At 43.0% G+C, this 24,069-nt stretch overlaps 2 protein-coding genes across 3 annotated transcripts in view; one reads left to right on the forward strand and one right to left on the reverse strand.

Annotated features, from left to right (window-relative positions):
* CFTR (CF transmembrane conductance regulator) overlaps positions 1 to 5,230 on the reverse strand; it is an 86,189-nt gene extending 80,959 nt beyond the window's left edge. Inside the window, exon 1 of the mRNA XM_053405905.1 lies at positions 4,874 to 5,230. Coding sequence (XP_053261880.1) covers positions 4,874 to 4,926 — 53 coding nt within the window. The 5' untranslated portion in view covers positions 4,927 to 5,230. The remainder of the gene's footprint in view (positions 1 to 4,873) is intronic.
* Positions 5,231 to 23,523: 18,293 nt separating this feature from the next.
* Positions 23,524 to 24,069, forward strand: part of ASZ1 (ankyrin repeat, SAM and basic leucine zipper domain containing 1) — a 33,838-nt gene continuing 33,292 nt past the window's right edge. Inside the window, exon 1 of one of the 2 annotated variants that reach the window (XM_053405913.1) lies at positions 23,524 to 23,814. In XM_053405913.1, the coding sequence (XP_053261888.1) occupies positions 23,707 to 23,814 (108 nt within the window). In that variant the 5' untranslated portion in view covers positions 23,524 to 23,706. The remainder of the gene's footprint in view (positions 23,815 to 24,069) is intronic. The other variant, XM_053405911.1, reaches the window with a different exon arrangement.

Below are 24,069 nucleotides of genomic sequence, written 5' to 3' on the forward strand. Positions count from 1 at the left end.
GTTGGACTATAACCCCATCAAACTCAGCAATAATGGCAAATAATCATAGACAATAGAGTTTGTGGTTGAACATCAGAGGACTCATTTGGCTTTCGTGAAAATTATGTTTATGCTTGTGTACTTTATAAGCAAAGAATTCTGTCTTCAGATCTGTAAGCAAAGAATTTTACTGCCATTAGCTAGCTGAAAAGCATAATGATGACAAATATGTGTATTGCTGGATTCTTGCTTGCTTGCTTGCTTGCTAGAGATACTTAGCTTTGCAACTTACCTAGAAATTTTGGCACAATTATTTCAAGCAGTCCCTCAATGAGCTTCAGCACGTTTTACTGTATTGAGATTGGCACTCTGCAAATCTAATTCTTCACAATTAAAACAAGTCTGCATTGGTCATAGGACAGGAAGAACATCTGAGCAGGAACTGCTGTAATTGCTTTTTTTTAAAATAGCATTTTCTTTCACACTACTTTATTCAAAAGGTGAGCCACTGCAGTTGAAGCCTGAAGTTTCACATATGTGTTACCAGTCATCAGGCAAATGCACATAACTGTCATCAAGCAAAACATCAATCTCATCCCTCTTTGTTGCTTTATCTGACTAAAGCCAGTTCAGGGTGTGTTAAGATGTGGTAACTATCTTGAGCAAGAGTTTTCTTTTTTGTAGTTTCCTCGTTTGTTGTTCCTCTGAAACTGTCAAGTTCCTAATAGTAATATTAATTGCAGAAACTATCTTTTCATTAATTATTTTGATCCAACATACCAAACCTTGGCATGTTCATTCCAGTTAAGAGTTCTACTGCAGTAACATGAATAATTGTGAATAGCAGGAAACTAATAATCAATGTTTTATGTAAGATTACTGTAAGATTACTGATTCTTCTTCTCCCAGAAACGAAGCCCATTGGATTTGATTCAAGAGTAGATCTGCCTCCCCCCCCCCACCAAAAAAAGGTTCTTGGTATCAGTCAAAGGTCTTGGTATCAGTAAAATACTGATGATAGTATGGCAGAGCTGGGGTATGAGTGACAAAAGCAGTGAAAAGGTAGAACTAGTAATGTTACAATGCTATGTGATGCTTTGAATACAAAAGCAAATTAATTTACAATGAATGCTTATCAATTTGTGAATTACCAATAGTGACTCTTAATACATTTTGAAATGAGTTGTTTTCTTTAACTTTTAATTTGAGTATGAATTATGCAAGAAGTTGGGGAAAGCTCCTGCAAATAGCAATTTGGAGTCAAAGGGCTCTCCTATTATTTTGCCTTTACAAATGTAGATATTCCAAATACAGGGATTTGGAATATTGTATAGGAGGACACACTCCAATTAACAGCTCTGTTCTCTCTTATACAGCCAGAGCTTTACACAGACTTGGCCTCTCATACATCAGGTTAGTTGTATCCAGTCCAAACTCACAACTCATCAGTGATGGGCAAAAAAAACCCCTTGTTTCATGTAAACCAAAAAGGTTGAAGAGAGATTCGGAAATCTGGGTAGAGTACTTCTTCACCCAATCTTCACATGCTCAAGCTCTGAATCAAAGAAACCAAGTGGAAAACTTGCCTTCAAATACTACTTGCGGCCAATGCTATCATTGAAATGGCAAAGGACAATTAAAGAGATGGGACTTTTTTAAAAAAACCAAAAACATTTAGTATGTTTTACATCATTTTGCTATTTTTAGAATGGAGAAAATAGAGGTGTATATATGAAAACAATCTAGACACACAAGTGCAGTTTTGATGTCTTGCAGTGTAATGTTTATTATGTAAATTCATTGTTTGTATTGTTTTAATGTTTACATGTTATTGTTCATTGGTAGGCATGCTAAAAATAAGAAGTCAAGAAAAGAGGAGGTACAGCCTGCCTATAAAAACAGAAAATTAATCTACGTCATATTTTGGATACCTGACTTTCAACAATAAGGCTTGCATGTTAGGGTACTGTTGTTGTTGTTTTTTAAAAAGGAAATAGCATTTGATAGTTTGTCTTACAGCTTTTGAAAATGAAGGGATGAAAGTCCACTTCTATGGGTATATATAATCAAAACAAGGCCCATTTGTCCCTGTGGTTTACGTACATGTAAATGCCATAGGATTACGTACTTAAACTTATAATTCTAAAGACAGGTATGATAAAGTATGAGCTAGAGTTGCCAAGTGACAGGAAATCATTAGTTTTGTCAGACAGAACTGGGGATGATAGCTGTTTTGAGTTAATAAAGGATTGTTATCATATAAATGTGCCCTTAAATCACATCCCGTACCTTGGCATTATTCCTACCCAAGGTCGCCACCTTTTAACCAGGCATATTATATAGACAGACCAGCCATTCATTATGTCATCAGATTCAAATGAATCAAATGACCACGTTCCCTCTCTTCCCCATATCCTCTCAATGCACACCCAAGTGGGGGGAAAGAAACCTCCCTGGGAAGGGTGATTCTGAGCTGGAAAACAAGTGGGGAACGTAAGAACACAAGAAAGATCCAGCTGTTTCAAACAATATGTCCATCTAGTCCAATATTCTGCTTTCCACAGAAGATAGCCAGATCCCTCAAAAGCCCAACAGTACTCTTGAAGACCTCCTGCCAACCTAGCTGTTCGAAAGCACGTCAAAGTGCAAGTAGATAAATAGGTACCGCTCCGGCAGGAAGGTAAACGGCGTTTCCGTGCGCTGCTCTGGTTCACCAGAAGCGGCTTAGTCATGCTGGCCACATGACCCAGAAGCTGTACGCCGGCTCCCTCGGCCAATAAAGCAAGATGAGCGCCGCAACCCCAGCGTCAGTCGCGACTGGACCTAATGGTCAGGGGTCCCTTTACCTTTACCTTACTCTTGAAGACAACAACCCCCTATCACAGTTGCTATCCAGGAACTATTGAGTGATATAATGCCACATCTTGCGGCAGCAAATTCCATAAATTAATTGCATACAGTACTACTCTCTTTTGTCTGCCCTATACCAAGTGTAAATCAATTTCCTTGGATGGCCACCATCTTAGTATTAAACTCATTTTCCACAAAGTGCAAAGAAAAGAGTCAAGTAGCCTCTCCTCATCATCAGATATGGTCTGCCCAGTGTGTCTTGGCTTTAAAGCAACCGAAAAAATATGTAGGATGGAATCAGGGAACTCACCCTAAGGATCACATAAGATTTGTGACCATGATCTGAACATATGAAGAGTGCTGCTGGATCAGGCCAATGGCCCATCTGGTCCAGCATCCTGCTCTCACAGTGACCAAGCAGATGCCTCTAGAAAACCCACAAGCAGCACCTTGAGCACAGGAGCTTAAGGTGTCCTCCTGCACTTTCTGGTAACTGGTATTCAGAAGAATAATGCCTCCTTACTAGCCATTGATAGACTCATCCTCCACCTGAAGGCACAGGATGAAGCCACCTTGCTGAAGCTAAGCAAATTTTGATCTGGTCAGTGCTGGGATGGGAGATCAGGCAGGAACCTCATGCATGTGAGTCATGAGCTCAGTGGGGAAAAGATTGATGGGGTGTCAACAGATATGGGGTGCCAACTTGAATAAAATATTGGGGGCCCAGGTTAAGCTCTGCCCCACATAATCACATGACATTCTGTACACACTAATAATAATAATAATTTATTATTTATATGCCACCAACCTGACTAGGTTACCCCAGCCACTCTGGGCGGCTTCCAACAAATTAAAACACAATACAGTAAGACATCAAACATTAAAAACTTCCCTATACAGGGCTGCCTTCAGATGTCTTCTGAAAGTCAAGTTAGTTGTTTATTTCCTTGACATCTGATGGGAGGGAAATGCCAATCAATTTGGGGGCCCTAAAATGTTTTTTTGGGGGGGCGAAAGGACCTTGGCCCCTAGGAGTTGGCTCCTATGAAACGAATAACACATTTAGTTTAGGACTGAGCTCTTAATTATTACTGTACAATGTAATGGTTTGGAGATCAGACTGCAAGTTCAGTCACTTTGGGGGGGGGTGAGTTCGGCGCCAGCCGTTTCGGAATGAGCACGCACAGCATCAGCCTGTATGGATTTCAGGTCGACCTTTAGGAGCCTCACACCTGAGAGCTGGGAACACTTTGCAGCACCAGTAGGTAGGACAGCCCGGTCCCTGTTGCCAGGCAAATCTCTGCTTGCGGGCCGATTCGTCCTCAGAATTACGTCGGCCAGTCCCAGAATGCGCAACAAGCAGATCCCGCAGGCGAGCAAAAAGCCACCGAACTGCCCAAAGTTACTCGGGTGATGATCCGTTCTATGCTAAATGGGTCTGTAATATCTGGCTTCAGGTCAAAAGGAAAAGCTCAGCGCACAAAGGACGAAGGCGGAGAGAGGGGGTCCTCTTCCTCCTCCTCCTCCTGGAACAAACCCTTATTTCCCTCTCCCTTTGCCAACTGTTTTCAAGCCTCATTACTGGCATCTCAGGCAGCGCGATGGTATTTGCCAAGTCGAAAGGCTCGCTGTGCTCCCCTGCCTGCTGAAGCAGGGGGAGATAGGAGATAGCTCGGCATGCCAGCCCTTAACCGTTTCAGGCTTTGACAGGGCGAAGGCGAGCAATGACAACAGTCAATTGTCCCCGTGGAAACCGAGCAGCTGTCGTCCCCGGGGTTTCGTCGCTGCGTGGAAAGGGTTAGAAAGGGGAAACTCCACCCCCCCGGTGGGCGCGCGCGCCTCACTCCCCCACCCACCCCCCACCCACCCGGTGGGCGCGCGCGACCCGGTACAGCGAGCGGCGCCCCCGGTTTCCCGCGCGAGCGCTAATCTGCCTCTCCATCTGGTCCCCTCAGCTTCGCCGGCGCGCGCTCTTCCTTCCTCCCTTCCTCGCTCTCGCCCACCCCGCCAGCAGCACGTGCCCGCTCAGGCGGCGGCCACTCACCTGAAGAAAAGTTTGGAGAAGACGTTCGCCTTCTCCAGAGGCGACCTCTGCATGGTCTTTCACCGTCCAGGCTGCTGTGCGCAGCGGACACCAAAGGAAGAGGGTGGGCGCGGCGGGGCCGGTGAGGGGAGGGGGGGAGATTTCGGCCTCTCGAGGAACCGCGCCGTTTATACTCTTGCCTCCGAATTGGGAAAGGGGGAGGGGGAAAAGAGAAGCGAAGTCGTCCTCGCTGTTGGCCCTGCGCTCTCCCACCTTATCCTCCCTTAGGTCACCGCCTCCCTCTTTCTCCTGCCCCTCTCCCCGCCTCTGCGCGCCCGCTCGGCTTCATAAGCCTGCCCTCGCCTTCCCGCCCCGTACTCCTCCTCGCGCGGAGCAACATCCTCCCAAAGCAATCGCTCCTTAACAAAAAAAAAAAAAACTGGCGCGCGCCAAGAGAAGCGCCCCGCGCCAGGTGCCTCTCCGGGCAGAGCGAGCGCGCGCTCTCCAGTCCCGGGGAAGAAGCCTCTGAGGCGAGTCGTGGTTCCCGCCACACACACACCCCTCCGCAGCCCAGCCTCGCTCCCTGCCGAGCCAACCTTGTTAGCGGTCGCCACGGTCCTGAAATAGCAACCTCGCCTCCCTGACGGAGCCTTGCTAATGATTATGGGCTTCCCGCCGCCTTCAAAGAGCTACTCCTCACAGCTCCTTCGATTAAGCGTCAGCGCCCTACGGCTCCCATCGGAACGTGTGGACTGAACCCGAGAACCAGCATTAAAAAGAGGTCGCAGCGCGGACATGAGCGAAGCCATTATTTAATGGGGGGGGTAGGACGCCTGTGCCACCATCCTCTGTTTAGCATATTCAGAAAGGAATGTCTCGGGGACAGTTAAATTACTTTCTTTTGACTCCCAAGTGCTCAGAAAAGTCTGTCAAAATCTTTCTACTTTACGTTAAATATTTTTATTTATTGACTTTATTTAGGGGGGCAGCTGCCCTCCCCCCCATGCCCTGTGAGGAAAGTGAGATGAAAGAATCAAGGCTTTAGACACACTATCTGCATCAAGGAACTTTCACCACTAAACATGGCTTATACCAGTGGTTCCCAACCTTTTTTAGGCCATGCGCTCCCTAAGCATCTCTAAAATCCTGACGCCCCCCTCCATGACATATAATTCTTATTATTCAAAAAGTGAACTCCTATTTACATGGAGGAAGCCTAAAACTTGGTCTAAACAAGCTTCCAAATTGCCCCCCTTAAAAATCAAATTGCCGCCCATGTTGGGAACCATGGGCTTATACCTAGGTTTTATTAACTGTCTCCTAAATGTGCTTTAACTATAGCCATGCACACATCGGTGCCAGATTACCAGATACTGTCATAAAGGCTGCCTTCTCTATCTTGACTGGAGGACAAAGACAGTATCAGTTTGTCCTTGCTTCGGGCAGAAAAATATCTTTGCCAAGGTAACTGCTAATTTAACTAATAGAACCTTATACCTGAGCCCCCCAATACATTAATTTCTGAAGTTAACTTTAGCCTGTATCAAAGAAAGGAGGGATCATCTATCTATCTTTCCTCCCACTCCTGGGCCTGACAGCATCCTGAAGTGGTCAGGTGGATGGTACCACTTCAGGGATCCTAGATTTCAATGCTCTTCCATGTAGCACATTTGGGAAAACACTTCTATAGCAGCGCACTCCCTGATATGTTAGTTTTCTGAGTGCAGGGAGTTTGCATTTCTTTGTTTTGTCTGGGATAATGTTGCAAATTGAGCCTCTTCTACTGAAAGTGTGAAATGATAGTTCATTCTACCTACTCAGGGCTCTGCTGCCTGCTACCGCCTTTTCTGTCGCACCTGTAGACCTAGCCATCATGCTGAAATAGACAAGGTTCTAAGATGTGGCAACCAGTCCAGCTTAAGGGACCTTGGTAATGCATCTAGAGATGATCACATATGATCCATTTTTTCCCTCCCAGGTTTATTTGGTTAGCAATGACCTAATGGGCAGTTTGGCCAAAATCTGTACCAAGGTTTCCCAAAATGCAGTAGAAACACATGGGACAAAGGAGTCGGGGGGTGACAGGTAGGTGGAATGAGCCGTAGGATAGCGTGGAAGAGAAGTTTGGGGGTGAAATAAAGGTATGTGTGAATTTCTAAATGGGAATATGGCAACAAAAGAGCTAAATGCTTAAAACCCATTCCAGATTTTAGTATGTCACAGATAGGAGGAGGACATTGGTTATGTTCATATTATTGACACGGATGATACAAATGCAGCAGGGAAAATCCCTAGATAAATAGATTTTTAAAAATAATTTTATTACAATTAGTTGCCCCTTTTTGACATAAAATTCCCCCACATAGATCTGCACATCACAATTGATCTCTTATAAACTACTGTACTGAACTACTTATAAACTACTGTACTGAAAAAGCTATTTAATTTTCTCTCTCTCTCTCTTCTTGCTAATTGCTAATTAAGGCATTTTCAGATGTTCATGAACAAGCAAGGCTATGGCTGTGCAAAATGGATACCTCATCACGGTAACAGATGAGGGCTAACAAACTGAAGTTCAATCCAGGTGAGATAGAGATCATGTTGGTGGTGGCTCATCCTTTTAAGGCGAGTGATACTTACTGGTAACCTGTTCTGAATGGAATTGCACTCCCCTTAAGGACCAGGTGCATAGTTTGGGGATTCCTGTTGATCAGTCTTTGCCACTAGAGACACAGCTATCCACTGTGCCTCTGAGTACCACCTACCAACTTAGGCTGGTACATTTGCTATGACCCTGTTTAGATGGCATGGCTACATTTGCTATGACCCTGTTTAGATGGCATGGTTAGATGGCATGTAGTACATGCCCCTAGTAACCTCCTGTATATACGTATTGCAGAGCTCTGTTGTATATGTGGAGTTGCCTTCAGAAATGGTCTGGAAACTGCAGTTGGAACAGAATATGGCCGAAAGGTTAAGCAATAAGAGCATGTTATGCTAGTGGTTTTCAATTTCACTGGCTCCCAGTCCATTACTTGGGCCAAATTCAAAGTGCAAGTTTTGAGCCTTAAAGCTCTTCAGGACTTAGAATCATAGACTTGTAGAGTTGTAAGGGACCACAAGAGTCATCTTGAACCCACGACACTGAGATTAAGAGTTACATGCTCTACAACTGAGCTATCTGAGCTTGGGACCACCGTATCTGAAGGATTACCTCTTCCTGTGCCCACCTGCCCATACCCTGTGGTAATCAATTGAAACCTTTCAACAAGTGCCTCTACAGCTAATATACAGTGGGTAGCTATAAGAGGAAGTGCCCCCTTAGCAGTGGGCCCTCATTTATGGAACACTATCGCGGGTGGCGCTGTGAGTTAAACCACAGAGCCTAGGACTTGCCGATCAGAAGGTCGGCGGTTCGAATCCCCGCGACGGGGTGAGCTCCCATTGCTTGGTCCCTGCTCCTGCCAACCTAGCAGTTCGAAAGCACATCAAAGTGCAAGTAGATAAATAGGTACCACTCCGGTGGGAAGGTAAACAGTGTTTCCGTGCACTGCTCTGGTTTGCCAGAAGCGGCTTAGTCATGCTGGCCACATGACCTGGAAACTGTACACTGCAACTCCAGAGTCAGTCACGACTGGACCTAATGGTCAGGGGTCCCTTTGCCTTTGCTATCCCTGGAAAGACTCAACTAACACTGAATGTATTTTTAGCAAAAACCTTTTTTGTTCTCCTAGACCTTTATGGGTTTTTAAAGATGTTTTTATTATTGTTTAATGCTGCTTTTATATTGCATGCTGTTGTAGTTTTGTGATTTTTTTCCTTGTTTTGCTGTTTTCTTTTTTGATGCCCACAGCGTGATAACTATTATTAGGCATCAATTAAATTTAGAAAATAAATAAGAGGGTATGGGGGAATGTGATCAACAGCAAGGTTTGATTCTTGAATGATTTCATGCTCTTGTCAATCCCAGACATCGTGATTTGACTAGTTGGCTTCCATCTAGAAATTCAATTAATTCTATGTACGCAAGGTTGCTTAGAATTGAATACTTAAATCTCATATATCCCTATTATTATATGTTTATTCCACCCTGTCCAGGTGGACATATCAATGAGATTAAATCAGTTTAAAGCTTAAAACTATATTGTTATTGGTATGTGGATTGGGACATTAGCATATCCAAATACAGTGGTACCTCAGGTTAAGTACTTAATTTGTTCCGGAGGTCCGTTCTTAACCTGAAACTGTTCTTAACCTGAAGCACCACTTTAGCTAATGGGGCCTCCTGCTGCCGCTGTGCCGCTGGAGCACGATTTTTGTTCTCATCCTGAAGCAAAGTTCTTAACCTGAAGCACTATTTCTGGGTGCAGAGTCTGTAACCTGAAGCGTATGTAACCTGAAGCATATGTAACCCAAGGTACCACTGTAGTATTACAATAACCAGTGTTATATTATATCATATTCTGTTCCTTCAATTTGAAGAGTATTTTTTCTATCGCCATGCTATATCAATTTCTAATACCCAGGCAATTAATATGGTTTCCTTTTTTATGATGCACACCAAAATTTCTTTTTAAAATGGGGGGGGGGTATTTAATGCAGATTATAAATCTCCCTTGAACCTTAAGAGCTTGAAATAATTAATTGCAAAAGGGGAGGAAAATAAACTCTTACCTCAGATCCCAGAATAATGGCACACTGAGAAAGAAAGACTGAAAGAACATGTTGGATCTTCTCCATTATTAGTACAGGTGGTGAATGACAACTATTAGTGTGGGGGAGGGGATTGGCAGACCATAGATCCGGGATCTACTGGTGGCAAGGATTTCAGCTACCAATTGTTTAACAATAGCAAAAGCAAAAAAATAAAAAGAGGCCTTTTCTTTTTTTTTCCACATTAGGCTGCTGAAACAAAAAGGTTGGGCAAAAACCAGGGGCAGATTTTTGTCTGTATGAAAGGACTGTGAACTCATGTCTGATACTGAAAAGGAATTTATAGGCTGAGCAAGTTGTCAGGGGCAGCCTGTTCCTTCCTTTTAACTGATAACACATCTTACCTCCTACTGTCTCTTGTGTTGTTTTTTTAAAAAAAAGTAGTTTAATGTTCCTTATAAGCTACTGCAGAGCTATTTCTATCCTGAAGAACAGGAAGTAAAACCTTGTAATAAAAAGAGAGCAGATAATAACTGCAACTCTGAAGACTGTCTAGCCTCCATGTAGGTGAACCTCACATATTGAGCATGCAGGGGAGAGGAGCCACAATATAACAGGTGGGGAACCTTTTGCAGCCCAAGCGTCACATTATCTTCTGCACAACCCTCTGGAGTTGGGTGCAGGCATGCTAGCGGTAGGCAGGGCAAAAGTGGGAAGAGAAATGTATATATTGCTATGAGGGGTTTTTTGTGGGGGGTGGTTAGGCTCAATGCATGGGTGCCCTTCTAATTCTTGGAATAGTCAAGCTAGCTTCCTGGTGTAGTGATAGCCTGGGGGATGAGCCATTAAGGGGGAACAAAGGTAGGAGCTCTGTGCAAGACAGCAAATGGGTAGGGCCCCCTCGTTCAACTCGCAAATAGTTAGAAGGACAAAGGAAGAGTTGAGAGCGGAGAGTTGAGTTGTGTGAGCTAGAAGCTGGAAGAGAAGCTGCAGACTGGGAAGCAAGAGAGGTGTTTGATTTCTGCTTGAATCCAAGGCTATGGCTAAGGTGAACCCCTCCACTGTAGGCTCAGGGTTGTATATATGTGTAAATAAACCATATATCATAAAGACACCACAGTCTCCACTGTGCTTCATTGTCCAGAAGAAAACGCAAACCCTGGGCAAGCACCTTGAAGCCCTGGGATCTCGCACTGCTCAGAGACTGAGGTGGTGTACAACAGTATTTTACCCTTGTGCAGTAGGCTAGTTTCTACCCTTCTGTGTCTTCCATAGAGGCTAGCAAGAAGAGTCATTTATCATAGTTCAGGGAAACATTCGAGGCAGGCAAAAACACTCAGATATGAAGCAAGACTAGGGAGGGGTATGGTCTGGAGAGAGAGCCCCAAGGGCTCCTGAAATCCAGGATAGAGTGTTGTGCTCTGTCTACCTGGTATGTGATACGAAAGAAAAAAAAGTAATTTTATAGGATTAGTTACCCCAAAGTGACAAGTTTTTTCTCCAAATGATATCAGGCATCTTTTCTCCATTGACAATTTACTTTAGTCACTGATTGGCCACTTTTACTTCATACAAATCCCTAATCTGAGTGGTTTGATAAATGATAAACTAGCTCACTACCTGGGGTGTACGAGACATCCATATCTTTCTGGTATAATTCCTCTGTGTATTCTTGCCACCTCTTCTTGATGTCTTCTGCTTCTGTTAGGTCCTTACCACTTTTGTCCTTTATTATGGTAATCTTTGTACGAAATGTTCCTTTCATATCTCCAATTTTCTTGAACAGATCTCTGGTTCTTCCTATTCTGTTGTTTTCCTCTATTTGTTTGCATTGCTCGTTTAAGAAGGCCTTCTTGTCTCTCCTTGCTATTCTTTGGAAATCTGCATTCAATTTCCTGTATCTTTCACTATCTCCCTCGCATTTTGCTTGCCTTCTCTCCTCCGCTATTTGTAAGGCCTCGTTGGACAGCCACTTTGCTTTCTTGCATTTCCTTTTCATTGGGATGGTTTTCGTTGCTGCCTCCTGTACAATGTTACGAGCCTCCATCCATAGTTCTTCAGGCACTCTGTCCACCAAATCTAAATCCTTAAACCTGTTCGTCACTTCCACTGTGTATTCATAAGGGATTTGACTTAGATTGTATCTTACCGGCCCAGTGATTTTTCCTACTTTCTTCAGTTTAAGCTTGAATTTTGCTATAAGAAGCTGATGATCTGAGCTACAGTCAGCTCCAGGTCTTATTTTTGCTGACTGTATAGAGATTCTCCATCTTTGGCTGCAGAGAATATAATCAATCTGATTTCGATACTGCCCATCTGGTGATGTCCATGTGTAGAGTCGTCTCTTGTGTTGTTGGAAAAGCGTGTTTGTGATGACCAGCTTGTTCTCTTGACAGAACTCTATTAGCCTTTGCCCTGCTTCGTTTTGATCTCCAAGGCCAAACTTGCCAGTTGTACCTTTTATCTCTTGATTCCCTACTTTAGCATTCCAATCCCCTATAATGAGAAGAACATCCTTCTTTGGTGTCACTTCTATAAGGTCTTGTAAGTCTTCATAGAATTGGTCTATTTCAGTTTCTTCAGCACCAGTGGTTGGTGCATAAACTTGGATTACTGTGATGTTAAAAGGTCTGCCTTGGATTCGTATCGAGATCATTCTATCATTTTTGAGATTGCATCCCAGTACAGCTTTCGCCACTCTTTTGTTGACTATGAGGGCCACTCCATTTCTTTTACGGGTTTCTTGCCCACAGTAGTAGATGTGATGGTCATCTGAACTGAATTCGCCCATTCCCGTCCATTTTAGTTCACTGATGCCCAGGATGTCAATATTTATTCTTGCCATCTCATTTTTGACCACCTCCAACTTACCCAGGTTCATGGTTCTTACATTCCAGGTTCCTATGCAATATTTTTCTTTACAGCATTGGACTTTCCTTTCGCTTCCAAGCATATCCGCAACTGAGCGTCCTTTCGGCTTTGGCCCAGCCGCTTCATCAGCTCTGGATCTACTTGTACTTGCCCTCCGCTCTTCCCCAGTAGCATGTTGGACGCCTTCCGACCTGAGGGGCTCATCTTCCAGCGTCATAACTTTTATATGCCTGTTGTCTTTGTCCATGGAGTTTTCTTGGCAAGGATACTGGAGTGGCTTGCCGGTTCCTCCTCCAGGTGGATCACGTTTGGTCAAAACTCTCCACTATGACCTGTTCATCTTGTGTGCCCTGCTCGGCGTAGTTCATAGCTTCTCTGAGTTCTTCAAGCCCCTTCGCCACGGCAAGGCAGTGATCCATGAAGGGGTTGCTGACCTTGAGCCAGACATCCTGGAAAGTGAAGTCAAATGGGCCTTAGAAAGCATTGCAAATAACAAGGCCAGTGGAAGTGATGGTATTCCAGCTGAACTATTTAAAATTTTAAAAGATGATGCTGTTAAGGTGATACACTCAATATGCCAGCAAATTTGGAAAACTCAGCAGTGGCCAGAAGATTGGAGAAGATCAGTCTACATCCCAATCCCAAAGAAGGGCAGTGCCAAAGAATGCTCCAACTACCGCACAATTGCACTCATTTCACACGCTAGCAAGGTTATGCTTAAAATTCTACAAGGAAGGCTCAAACACTATGTGGATCGAGAACTCCCAGAAGTGCAAGCTGGATTTAGAAGAGGCAGAGGAACCAGAGACCAAATTGCAAACATGCGCTGGATTATGGAGAAAGCTAGAGAGTTCCAGAAAGACATCTACTTCTGCTTCATCGACTATGCAAAAGCCTTTGACTGTGTCGACCACAGCAAACTATGGCAAGTTCTTAAAGAAATGGGAGTGCCTGATCACCTCATCTGTCTCCTGAGAAATCTCTATGTGGGACAAGAAGCTACAGTTAGAACTGGATATGGAACAACTGATTGGTTCAAAATTGGGAAAGGCGTACGACAAGGCTGTATTTTGTCTCCCTGCTTATTTAATTTATACGCAGAATACATCATGCGAAAGGCTGGGCTGGATGAATCCCAAACTGGAATTAAGATTGCCGGAAGAAATATCAACAACCTCAGATATGCAGATGACACAACCTTGATGGCAGAAAGTGAGGAGGAATTAAAGAACCTTTTAATGAGGGTGAAAGAGGAGAGCGCAAAATATGGTCTGAGGCTCAACATCAAAAAAACGAAGATCATGGCCACTGGTCCCATCACCTCCTGGCAAATAGAAGGGGAAGAAATGGAGGCAGTGAGAGATTTTACTTTCTTGGGCTCCATGATCACTGCAGATGGTGACAGCAGCCACGAAATTAAAAGACGCCTGCTTCTTGGGAGAAGGGCAATGACAGGCCTAGACAGCATCTTGAGAAGTAGAGACGTCACCTTGCCAACAAAGGTCCGTATAGTTAAAGCCATGGTTTTCCCAGTAGTGATGTATGGAAGTGAGAGCTGGACCATAAAGAAGGCTGATCGCCGAAGAATTGATGCTTTTGAATTATGGTGCTGGAGAAGACTCTTGAGAGTCCCATGGACTGCAAGAAGATCAAACGCATCCATTCTTAATGAAATCAGCCCTGAGTGCTCACTGGAAGGACAGATCGTGAAGCTGAGGCTCCAGTACTTTGGCCACCTCATGAGAAGAGAAGACTCCCTGGAGAAGACACTGATGCTGGGAAAGATGGAGGGCACAAGGAGAAGGGGGCGACAGAGGATGAGATGGTTGGATAGTGTTCTCGAAGCCACAAACATGAGTCTGACCAAACTGCGGGAGGTAGTGGAGGACAGAGGTGCCTGGCGTGCTCTGGTCCATGGGGTCACGAAGAGTCGGACACGACTAAACGACTAAACAACAACAACAACAAACTAGCAAAATCTTTAAGCCAGTGCAAAAACTCTTAATTACTTCACAGGAAATGCAGGGCTGACCTTTTCTGATAAATTAGCAGAATACCAATGGAGTTTAACGAAGAGAAAATGTAAACTGTGGCAATTTGGGGAGATACAGAACATCAAAGATCAACTACGACATGAATTAAAATAACTAATCCTGTCTCACCTTCTAAAGTGCTCTGCACACCTTGTGTCAAAACCAGGGGATTTGCTAAAAGCACACAGAGACATTGGAGAACAGGAGATCAACAGACATAAGGAGCCTGAAGTTTTTTCTATCTCAAGGCTTTAGGTTTTCTATAGCAGATATGTTTACTTTGAAATTACAAGATTAAGATAATTGATGGTGGTACACAACTATCAACACTCATCCTGGAAACCAAAGTCACATTTGCTTAGAAATATATTTGCTACTGCCACTTGACATTGTTTATATAAGTGATCATCAGGATTCATGGATATGGGAGACACAACTGTCATTTGTTTAACAGCTGAATCAAAAGTTTAAAGATCTAGATCTTTAAAATGCTTTGTAGCTTTGCGCACCCTTGGAATGTACAGGGCTCCGTCCATGCTTTCACCGGGATGAATGGTTTATTACCAGAGTCTATATGTTATCAGACAAGAATCCAGAAATATAAATTCACTTCTGGCTTGCCACTGGCAAGCACTTAAAATTATTATTATTATTATTATTATTATTATTATTATTATTATTAGGTTCCCCCATCCTTCTTCAGAACTTGTAGAAGAGTGGTCGTTCTCCAGTACATCATACTGACTTCAGAGAGGTTTAGAGCAATCGGATATCTCTTACCTTGCACTAGATGCTTGGAAAAGCAATGAAGGGAGACCCTTCCAATTTAGAGTTGATGTGGAAAGTGGGGCTTACCACTGAAAGCATTTCATATAATTGTAGATCTGGAAGGGACCACAAGGGTAATCTTGTACAACCCCCTGAAATGCAGGAATCTTTTGCCCAACGTGGGGGTTGAACCCACAACTTTGAAATAAGTGAGTGCACGTCATTGATAGCTAATGTCAAAATCTATCCTATATGGAACTATGTCCCATTAAAGTCAAGATCACTTGTCCTAATATATATGTGTGTGTGTGTGTGTGTATAAATAATATCAGGTGTTAATTTATTTTATTGTCCGATTTTAAATGTCTTTCCCTCACTCAAACATACGGTGGTACCTCTGGTTACATACTTAATTCGTTCAGGAGGTCCGTTCTTAACTTGAAACCATTCTTAACCTGAGGTACCACTTTAGCTAATGGGGCCTCCTGCTGCTGCCGGCACGCAATTTCTGTTCTCATCCTGAGGTAAAGTTCTTAACCTGAGGTAACCTTCCGGGTTAGCGGAGTCTGTAACCCGAAGTGCTTGTAACCTGAGGTGTTTGTAACTTGAGGTACCACTGAACACAGAGTATAATTCCTCCATGAGGAAGGGCAAAAAGTTATGATTAAAAGCATTCAATAACAGTGTGTTTGTGCAAAGGTCTGCATAAAAAAATATTATATAATGCCAATATAAAGTCCTTGAACTCAGTAAAGTAGATCTCTGGTCTAGATTCTTGGCAAAATCCCGAGATTCAGGTGTACACATAATTTCTCATTCTCTCTCTCTCTGTCTCTCACACACACGCATACTTTATATTCAGCATTGGGGTGTTCAAGAAACACAAGTCCAAAGTCTCATTGGGAGTTAAGTCACACGGTTCTTTGGATTGTAAGCAAGAACAGAATGTCACCCATTGTGCCCTAAATGTTGTTGCTTTTAATGTGAACTCGGAGGTGTTAATAGTCACATTCTGAAAATGTAAAGGCCTAGATTTAATTATTAAGTTCATGGACACCTCTGAGGCCTCTGCACTTTTTTATGCATGCTTCTGTAACTAGGAATAAAACATTTACTACCAAATCTTGAACAAGGTCACCATACAGAAACAGGGCAAACAGGTTTATTGTATAGTGTATTACAAGGGCTCCCTTTATAGTTGTCACTGGGATAAATTCCACATCTTTCTATGCTTATGAAGAAACCTTCAAAGAGTCCAGCAAGAACAGCGTTCGTTTTGGTCGTGATCCAAAGTTAATTTAAAATGGAAAGATTCCAGATGACATCAAAGAACTTCAGGCCAAGCCTTTCCTGAGGCTATGAAAGATGACAGACAGGTTGCAAAGAACCAATTTTACATACCTGCCCTCCATATAAAGGATAATAGGATAACTAGTTTTACATATTTGCAGTTCTAGTTCCTCAGCATGTAGCTCCCTAGCCTGCAGAGAGGCGCATATATATGCCTCCTAGTGTAGCTCAGGGCCAAACTAGACGTGACATTAAATGTGTCTTTGCATTGAAGATGCTGGTTTTAAAAAATACAAACAGCATCAGCTGGGAGGGCTGATAATTATCAGGATCATTATTACAGCAGGCAACTAGTAGGATGTACCTGGTAACTCTTTCCCTCCCAGCTGCAATCAAGAGCCAACTATTCTGAGTGTGCTATTCTGTTGGGAGGAAATTATCCATTCATGGGTGTAGCCAGGATTTTTGTTGGGGGGGGGCACAACCTCAGTTTGCTATGTATTCTTATTGATTTTTATTGATGGGGGAGCAGCTGCTGTCCTGCCCCTCCCCCACTATACCCATGTCTCCATTGGCACCAATTACGGATTCCTCCCAAAGCAGCTATCAGCTGCAGAAGAGGAATTTTCTGTAAGAGCTCTGTCAAGAAAGAAACAGCTGAATTTCCCGTCCATGTCTGCTGTGAGATTTATTAGGACCCCCACCCCACCCCATCCTTCCAAGCTGATGCTACTTAATCTCTTTTCTATCTTTTAGAAAACATACTGATTTAAACCTGTTATAGTACGAGGGATTCCTTTATTAACATTCTAGCAACAGGGGTTTGCAAAGGTCCCTTAACCTACAGTAGATTGCATCTCCCTTAAACCATTTTAACTACCCACTTGATCACAACAGCATATTACTTAAAACAGGGTTTGGGTTTTCCAAACTTGGGTCTCCAGCTGTTTTTGGACTGCATCTCCCATCATCCCTGACCGCTGGTTCTGCTAGCTAGGGATGATGGGAGTTGCAGTCCAAAAACAGCTGGAGACCCAAGTTTCGGAAACCCTGATTTAAAACATAGTAAAAGGCTGCACTCATTTGTTCCATGCTTCCAAATACCATATGCACTCCAATTTAGGTTTGGTGATACTGCAGACTTGTTTACAGTATAAGCAGGCTACAGACTTTATTATTTTTATTTCATTGACGAAAACAAATTGGCGAAGGGACCAGAAATATTCTGGCAGGGGCACCCATGTGGGATATAAATGTAGCAAGTAAAGAAATGATCAAATGGTTAGGCCACATGTCACCACCATGACTGTTTAAATATCACTGAAGTCAATGGAGTATTAGCAGCCTACCTGAGTAAGACTGGAGCTCATGTAAATTTCATCTGCACGAAAATGTAAGCAAGACAATCTACATTTTCTAGGAAAACTGACCAGGTTCATTTGAAATGAGACACATGTCTTGATATAAGAATGAAGTAGCATTCCCATGGACGTACGTTAAACAGATGTTACCAATTTCCCCTACTTTTATTACTTTCATTTTGAGAGAGAAAAAGACAGTTAAACAGCAATGAGAGATAACTAATAATTTCAAATTGATTTTTAACATGCAATTTAAGGCATGGTATGGTGTTTTACATCTGTTGCTGATTATAGGTACAAAGGCATAGGATGCTTAATGATAATGTCCAGTCAATTACCCAGAATAAAAGAGTGTGATTATGTAGATAGCAAGCATATAATCACTGGCTAACTCTCTGCAGCATTGATCCATGTTTGTTCAGAAGTAAATCCTACTGTATTCAGTGGGCTTTACTCCGAAGTAGGCATACAGCTGCTTTTAGGCAAAGGTTGTGAGATCCATTCACAAATCTCAAAAAATAAAATAAAATAAAACCTGGTATAGATTTTACCTTGTTCACTCACAAATGAAAGCAAATCAATCAAGATATAGAGGTAACTTAAACAATTATTTTTAAGCAAGTGTTATTAAAAATAAATTTAAATGAAAAGAAGTGTTGTGGCCTCATGTATCCCACTTCCTGTTTCATTTTACAGTCCCTGCCTTTTAAAACAACAACAACAGACGTATAAATATTCCATAGGTTAAGTATTTATACCCATCCTTAGGTTTTGTGTGCAATGTGTAGACCAAACGAATGTCATCATAACTCTGAAGCCCTGATTATTAGTTGGTACCAACTATAACATACAGCAGTCAAAACATACTGCTAGTTCATGGGCCACTATCTTTCATCTGGAATGGTACACTTTACCACAGGACTGTGATAATAGCTCCCATCAGCAAAAATAAAACTGATAGGGTAATTCCACACGACATTTTTTGGTCAAATTCTTAAAAACAAAATAAAACCAGCACTTGAGAATTCTAGGGAGATCCAACCAAAACATAAGATTTATTTGTTCAAAACTGGAAAATATGCCTCTGCATACAATGATTATTGGTTGTGTCTCTGCTAATAGCAGTGGAAAGCTGTGCTATTGTCACATGTGCAAATTAATCGGCAGATATAGGGTGCATTCATGCATTATACAATTCGTTCCAGATTGGCTCAGTACAGAGAATCCGGAGTGCCAATTTTGTGATATGTGTGTTCAATGCAGATGGACTGAGATGCTGGCTGGCTGCTGGATAGGTGGTTTATTTTCCAGTTTATTGCAGGGCCAGCTGAGCCACCTGCTCACCGTTTGATTGACATCTGTTTTTGTAGAATCCACCTGACGCTATCTCTGCCTGAGGCTGCGTCCCTTGCTAAGGGCTAACCTAAGACTGGTTTTCGCAATGTGAAATGTTGAGAAGTATGGTAAGTCTCTATTTCCTAGCCAACATAAGCAATGCCACTAATGAAGAACATGGATTGACATCTGCCTACACTACCTCCCTAGTCTTAACATCTGGAAATAAAAGATGTTGCAAATGCAAGTGTAATATGAAAGGAATATTTTGTAGTCAAGTTTGCAAAGGTGATTATGCTGCAAGCTGGCTCCTCTGTTTACTCCAATGGTTGGAGCACAGATCTAGATCTGTTTCAGTGGTCCTAACCATCTACCATTAGGCAGAGAGATGCACCTACCTCAAACAGATCATGATGGATGTCATGAAAAGGCAGCAAGTGGTTTATTATTTTTATTTTTATTGTACTTTTTTATTGTTAGAGAGTAGATAGGAGAGATGGTTGTGAGGTCTTCTTTCTCATAAGCCAAAATAACTTGGCTGCCCTTCGACGCTATGCACATTGATTGCTGGGGTGGTGCTGTGTCTCAGGCTGCAAAGTGTTTTGGACTGCCTTTGTTGTCTGGGCAGTTAAAGTGAACAGTGTGTTTGTGTGAGTGAGAGAGCTCCATATCCACAAAGGCGCCTAAGAATCTGCTGCTAGCTGAATCAATGCATAAACTATATTCTATTATCCCCTCAATAACTGCACAAGCAGGCCATCATTTTGTATATGGGTAACATATGGGTCTGGCAGATGGTAACTGACCTAAGACAAAAGTGTCCGTAGCCGAAATGTTAGCATACATTTGTCAAACACCACAACCGTTTGGGCCAGCTTAATGTAGCCATGGGTGCCTGGCTCTGCAGAAGGCCATTGTTGTTTTGACCGGATAGCAAAGATTTCTGAGTGACTTTCAATCCTCTTTCAGGGCCAAAGTAAAGGTAGGAGGAGTAGAAAGTGTGTGAATCTTCCTCTAGCCAGCTCATAAGGTTTATGTTTCTAAAGGCAGTTTTATTTAACTTCTTCCATCTCATAGTGTCATTTAATAATCCTAGAACAATAACATTATTGAGGCTGGAAGGGCAAAAATCCAAGACTGGTATCTCTTGTGACTGAACAAAAGGCACATGCATGCTGTCCCACACAGTTGAGCAACAAAGAGTATCAAGCAGTAAGAAAGAGAGTTTAATTATTTGTAGACCGTTTTAAAAGTTCTTAAAGAATACAATCTCTTTTTGGGTCAATATATAGATTGGCATCTCTGTACTTAAGAAAGACTGTAAATAGTAATATAATATCTATACCATTGTAGAAATTCACAGCACTGAGTGATTAATACAGGTAAAAAGCAAGGAAGTGTTGGTGTGTACAGGGCCTGATTCTGTGCCCTAAAAATTCCTTTCTGAGACAACTTGCCTACTGAGCTTCAGGCCACTGGCTGAAATAGTAATCCTCTGCTTGAGGAATATGCACGGCCATGATTTCATGATCAGATTTCAGCAACTGATTATACAGTGGTACCTCGGGTTACAAACACTTTGGGTTACAGACTCTGCTAACCCGGAAGCAGTACCTCGGTTAAGAACTTTACCTCAGGATGAGAACAGAAATCGTGTGGTGGTGCTGCGGCGGCAGCGGGAAGCCCCATTAGCTAAAGTAGTACCTCAGGTTAAGAACAGTTGCAGGTTAAGAATGGACCTCCAGAACAAATTAAGTTCCTAACCAGAGGTACCACAATGGTGTGGAATCATAGGCTATGAGGAGACCCAACAGGCCAATTAATTCCACTCCCTGTCAGTAGGCAATATAAAATAAAATACCTGGATCACAGAGCACCCCCCCACAAAAGCAAAGAGCAGGTGCATTGCAACAAGAAACATAACAGATCAACCACAACAAAGGGAGAGACACTGATGTTATAGAAAGTTATTGGGTGGACTGATGGTGCCAGGCAGCACTGTGTGAGAGTACGGGGTAAAGACAGAAAAATGGATGTCTGAATGGTGTACTTGAGGTCATGGGTTTGAGCCCCACATTGGGCAAAATATTCTTGCATTGCAGGGAGTTATACAATCCTATGTTTTCCTGCCCTGACTGGGCAATGGACAGGTAGCACTGCTTGAGCTCCACTTCAGACAACAAAATGTATTGGGCCTGCACAACCTTGTAACAATTAAGTTTTCCCTCTATAAGCCCATTTTCATGCGGTGTTTGGACAGATCCCTGACCCAGCAGCAACTTGAAGCTAAGTTCCCCTGATGTGCACATACCTCTGTTAATCAGACAAGAAGCTAGAGTTTTGCAAACGTGGGCGATGATGGGTATGGCTTGTAATACCTTGCAAAATCTCTCAATCTCTCGCTCTCTCTGTAGATGTGTATATAAATGACAGTATTCCCAATGCCACAACCACCTTTTTCTAGTCACGAAGCCTTGGGAGACCCTGTGTAAAGCAACACGTGGGCTAGGATAGGTCACAAGTTCCTGAAGATGCAGGTATTATTATTTCCTTCAGTTTTTTAGATTTCTTACCTGCCATTTACCCTAAGGTCCCAGGGCAGATTATAGCAATAAAGCACATATTTACAAAACAAATAAAACACCTGAAACCATTAAACAAGAAAAGCATTAAAAAACCGCAATCAGAAACAGATCCATATATAAAACGATTTAAAACAATTCCACATAGAACGAGTTAAAATAGTTACATTACAGATGCAGATTGGGGTAAAGAGTTAATACTGGCTATCCTGCATATGCTTTTTAAATTTCAGAACAGTGTCTTAACCGTACAATCACACGCTGGACAAAATATTCCTGCATTGCAGGGGGCTGGACTAAATGATCCTTGTGGTCCCTTCCAGCTCTACAGTTCTATGATTCTATTTCTGCACCTGGCAGAAATGCTCTGAAAGGATAAAAATGTCATTTGTACCTTCAAGGTGAATTCCTGCTTTGGATCTAACTAGCACTAGAAGCTGTTTGGTGTTTTGTTTTTAATGTTTATTTACATCTTCTTCTGCAAGTGCTAAAGGAACAATTGGAACTGTTCATACCTATTAGCATGTTCTAAATTAGTTGCTACTATCCAGGGGTCAAAATCACTGCAGGGCTCATTATGAACAGCACAAGGATAGGGAACAGCAGAGCTGATAGTTTTCTTTCAGAAACAAGAAAATAATGCAAATATTTTAATGCCACTTTGCAAATAGACAAGATGAATTCATCTTGCATACTACACCCAATATGCATCTTTCCCCTTCTATCCATGTTAAGAGTAGCGAGCTGAACATTTTGAAATATGCTATGGTACGCTTTGAATGCACAAGAACCGTAGCCATTTATCAAGGCAGTGCATTTCATCTCCCCACCCCCCCATATTACTGGCCAATATGAAGTCTTGCAGATAAAGCTGAACTGAGAACAAGACTTGGGACAGCTGAGCGGCCCCAATCCCGCTCCTATTTGCATGCCCCTACCTGTGGGGTTTCAGCTGGGAAGAAAGGGCTTCGGCTTCCCAGCTGAGCAGCTCTGCTCCTGCTCCTACTCTTGTGCAAGCAGGAGCGGGTGCAGGACTCTCTCGGCTGGGGAAGAGGAAGCACTTTAACACAGCCCCCATCCTGCCACTGGCTTCTGTGAGCCGGTGGCGGGTCAGGGGGGCTCTGTAAAACTGCTTTGGGGGGTATCTATGTGTGTGTGCTTTAAAACTTCATTTAAGGACCTACTGAGTAAACATGTATAGGATTGCCATTTAAGCCGCACAGAAATAAGAAGGAACTGCAGGCAATCCTAGCTAATTTTCATTACCTTATTTATTGGTACTTATTCATAGATATATAAAATACATACCCATGACAAAGTATATTTTTATAATATACTAAAACAACAATTTAGCCTAAAAAAGAACAAATTCAGAAAGCAGAAAAGACAAGAAAGGGGGAGACCCAAAGAAAGAGAAAGAAAGAAAAAGAAAAAACTAAAGATAAAAAGGGATAAAAGGGCTTCCATTCCTCTGTCCTGCAGCTACATGTAATATTCATTCCTTAAAATCCAACCACATAAACCAGTATTTTTTCCATCTTCAAATCCCGATATTTCAAGCTCATTTCGGGGTAAAACCAAATAAATAATAATAATAATAATTTTACCACAAAAACCTGGTGCTGGGTTCTAGCCCCTCCCCACCCCCGCAAAAAAAAACAAATCCCGATGTACCACTTGAACGCCCAGGGGCGTTTAGTACTTAACATACTAGAATAAATTCACCATTTCAACAGGAGGCAAATCCCCCCCCACCTCTCTTCGAAGATGGACTGCGCCAACCGTCCCTCGTGCTCTCTGGGCGTTTCAACTTTCCCGCTTTCATATGCAGTTGCTGCCCTGCGTCCCCGTCCTTCTGCGCCTGCGCGTTAGAGGTTGGCGTGGGGATTTGAAAAACAGAAACCCGCATTATTTTTTAACGGCGCGGTCGCCGTCGAGTGAGAGGAGGCGGCGGAGGAAGGATGGCTAGCGGCGCTTTCTCCCTCGCGGTGCCAGCCGGAGAAGAGAGCAGCGAGAGCGACGACGACGGCTGGGTCGTCGGGTCCGTCGAGGCGACGCCTCAGAAGCACGTAAGGAAGGCCTGGGCCTGAGGCGCTTCCAGGGGGCACAATTTCCAACTCAAAAGGCCCTTTGGGGTCGGTTCCCTTTCGTCCCTGTTACAGTCATTTTATTATATTCAGGTCTTTTGTGACCTGAAGCGCTTGAGGCAGAGCCCTTTTCTTTTGCCCCCCTTTGTAACTCGCACAACAGCCCTGTGAGGTAGGTTGTGTGGAGAATTTCACAGCCGAGGGCATCTATTTTGAGTGCCCAGAGTTTGCCACGGT

Source organism: Podarcis raffonei, chromosome 10, assembly GCF_027172205.1.
Source record: "Podarcis raffonei isolate rPodRaf1 chromosome 10, rPodRaf1.pri, whole genome shotgun sequence".
NCBI classification, from domain to species: domain Eukaryota; kingdom Metazoa; phylum Chordata; class Lepidosauria; order Squamata; family Lacertidae; genus Podarcis; species Podarcis raffonei.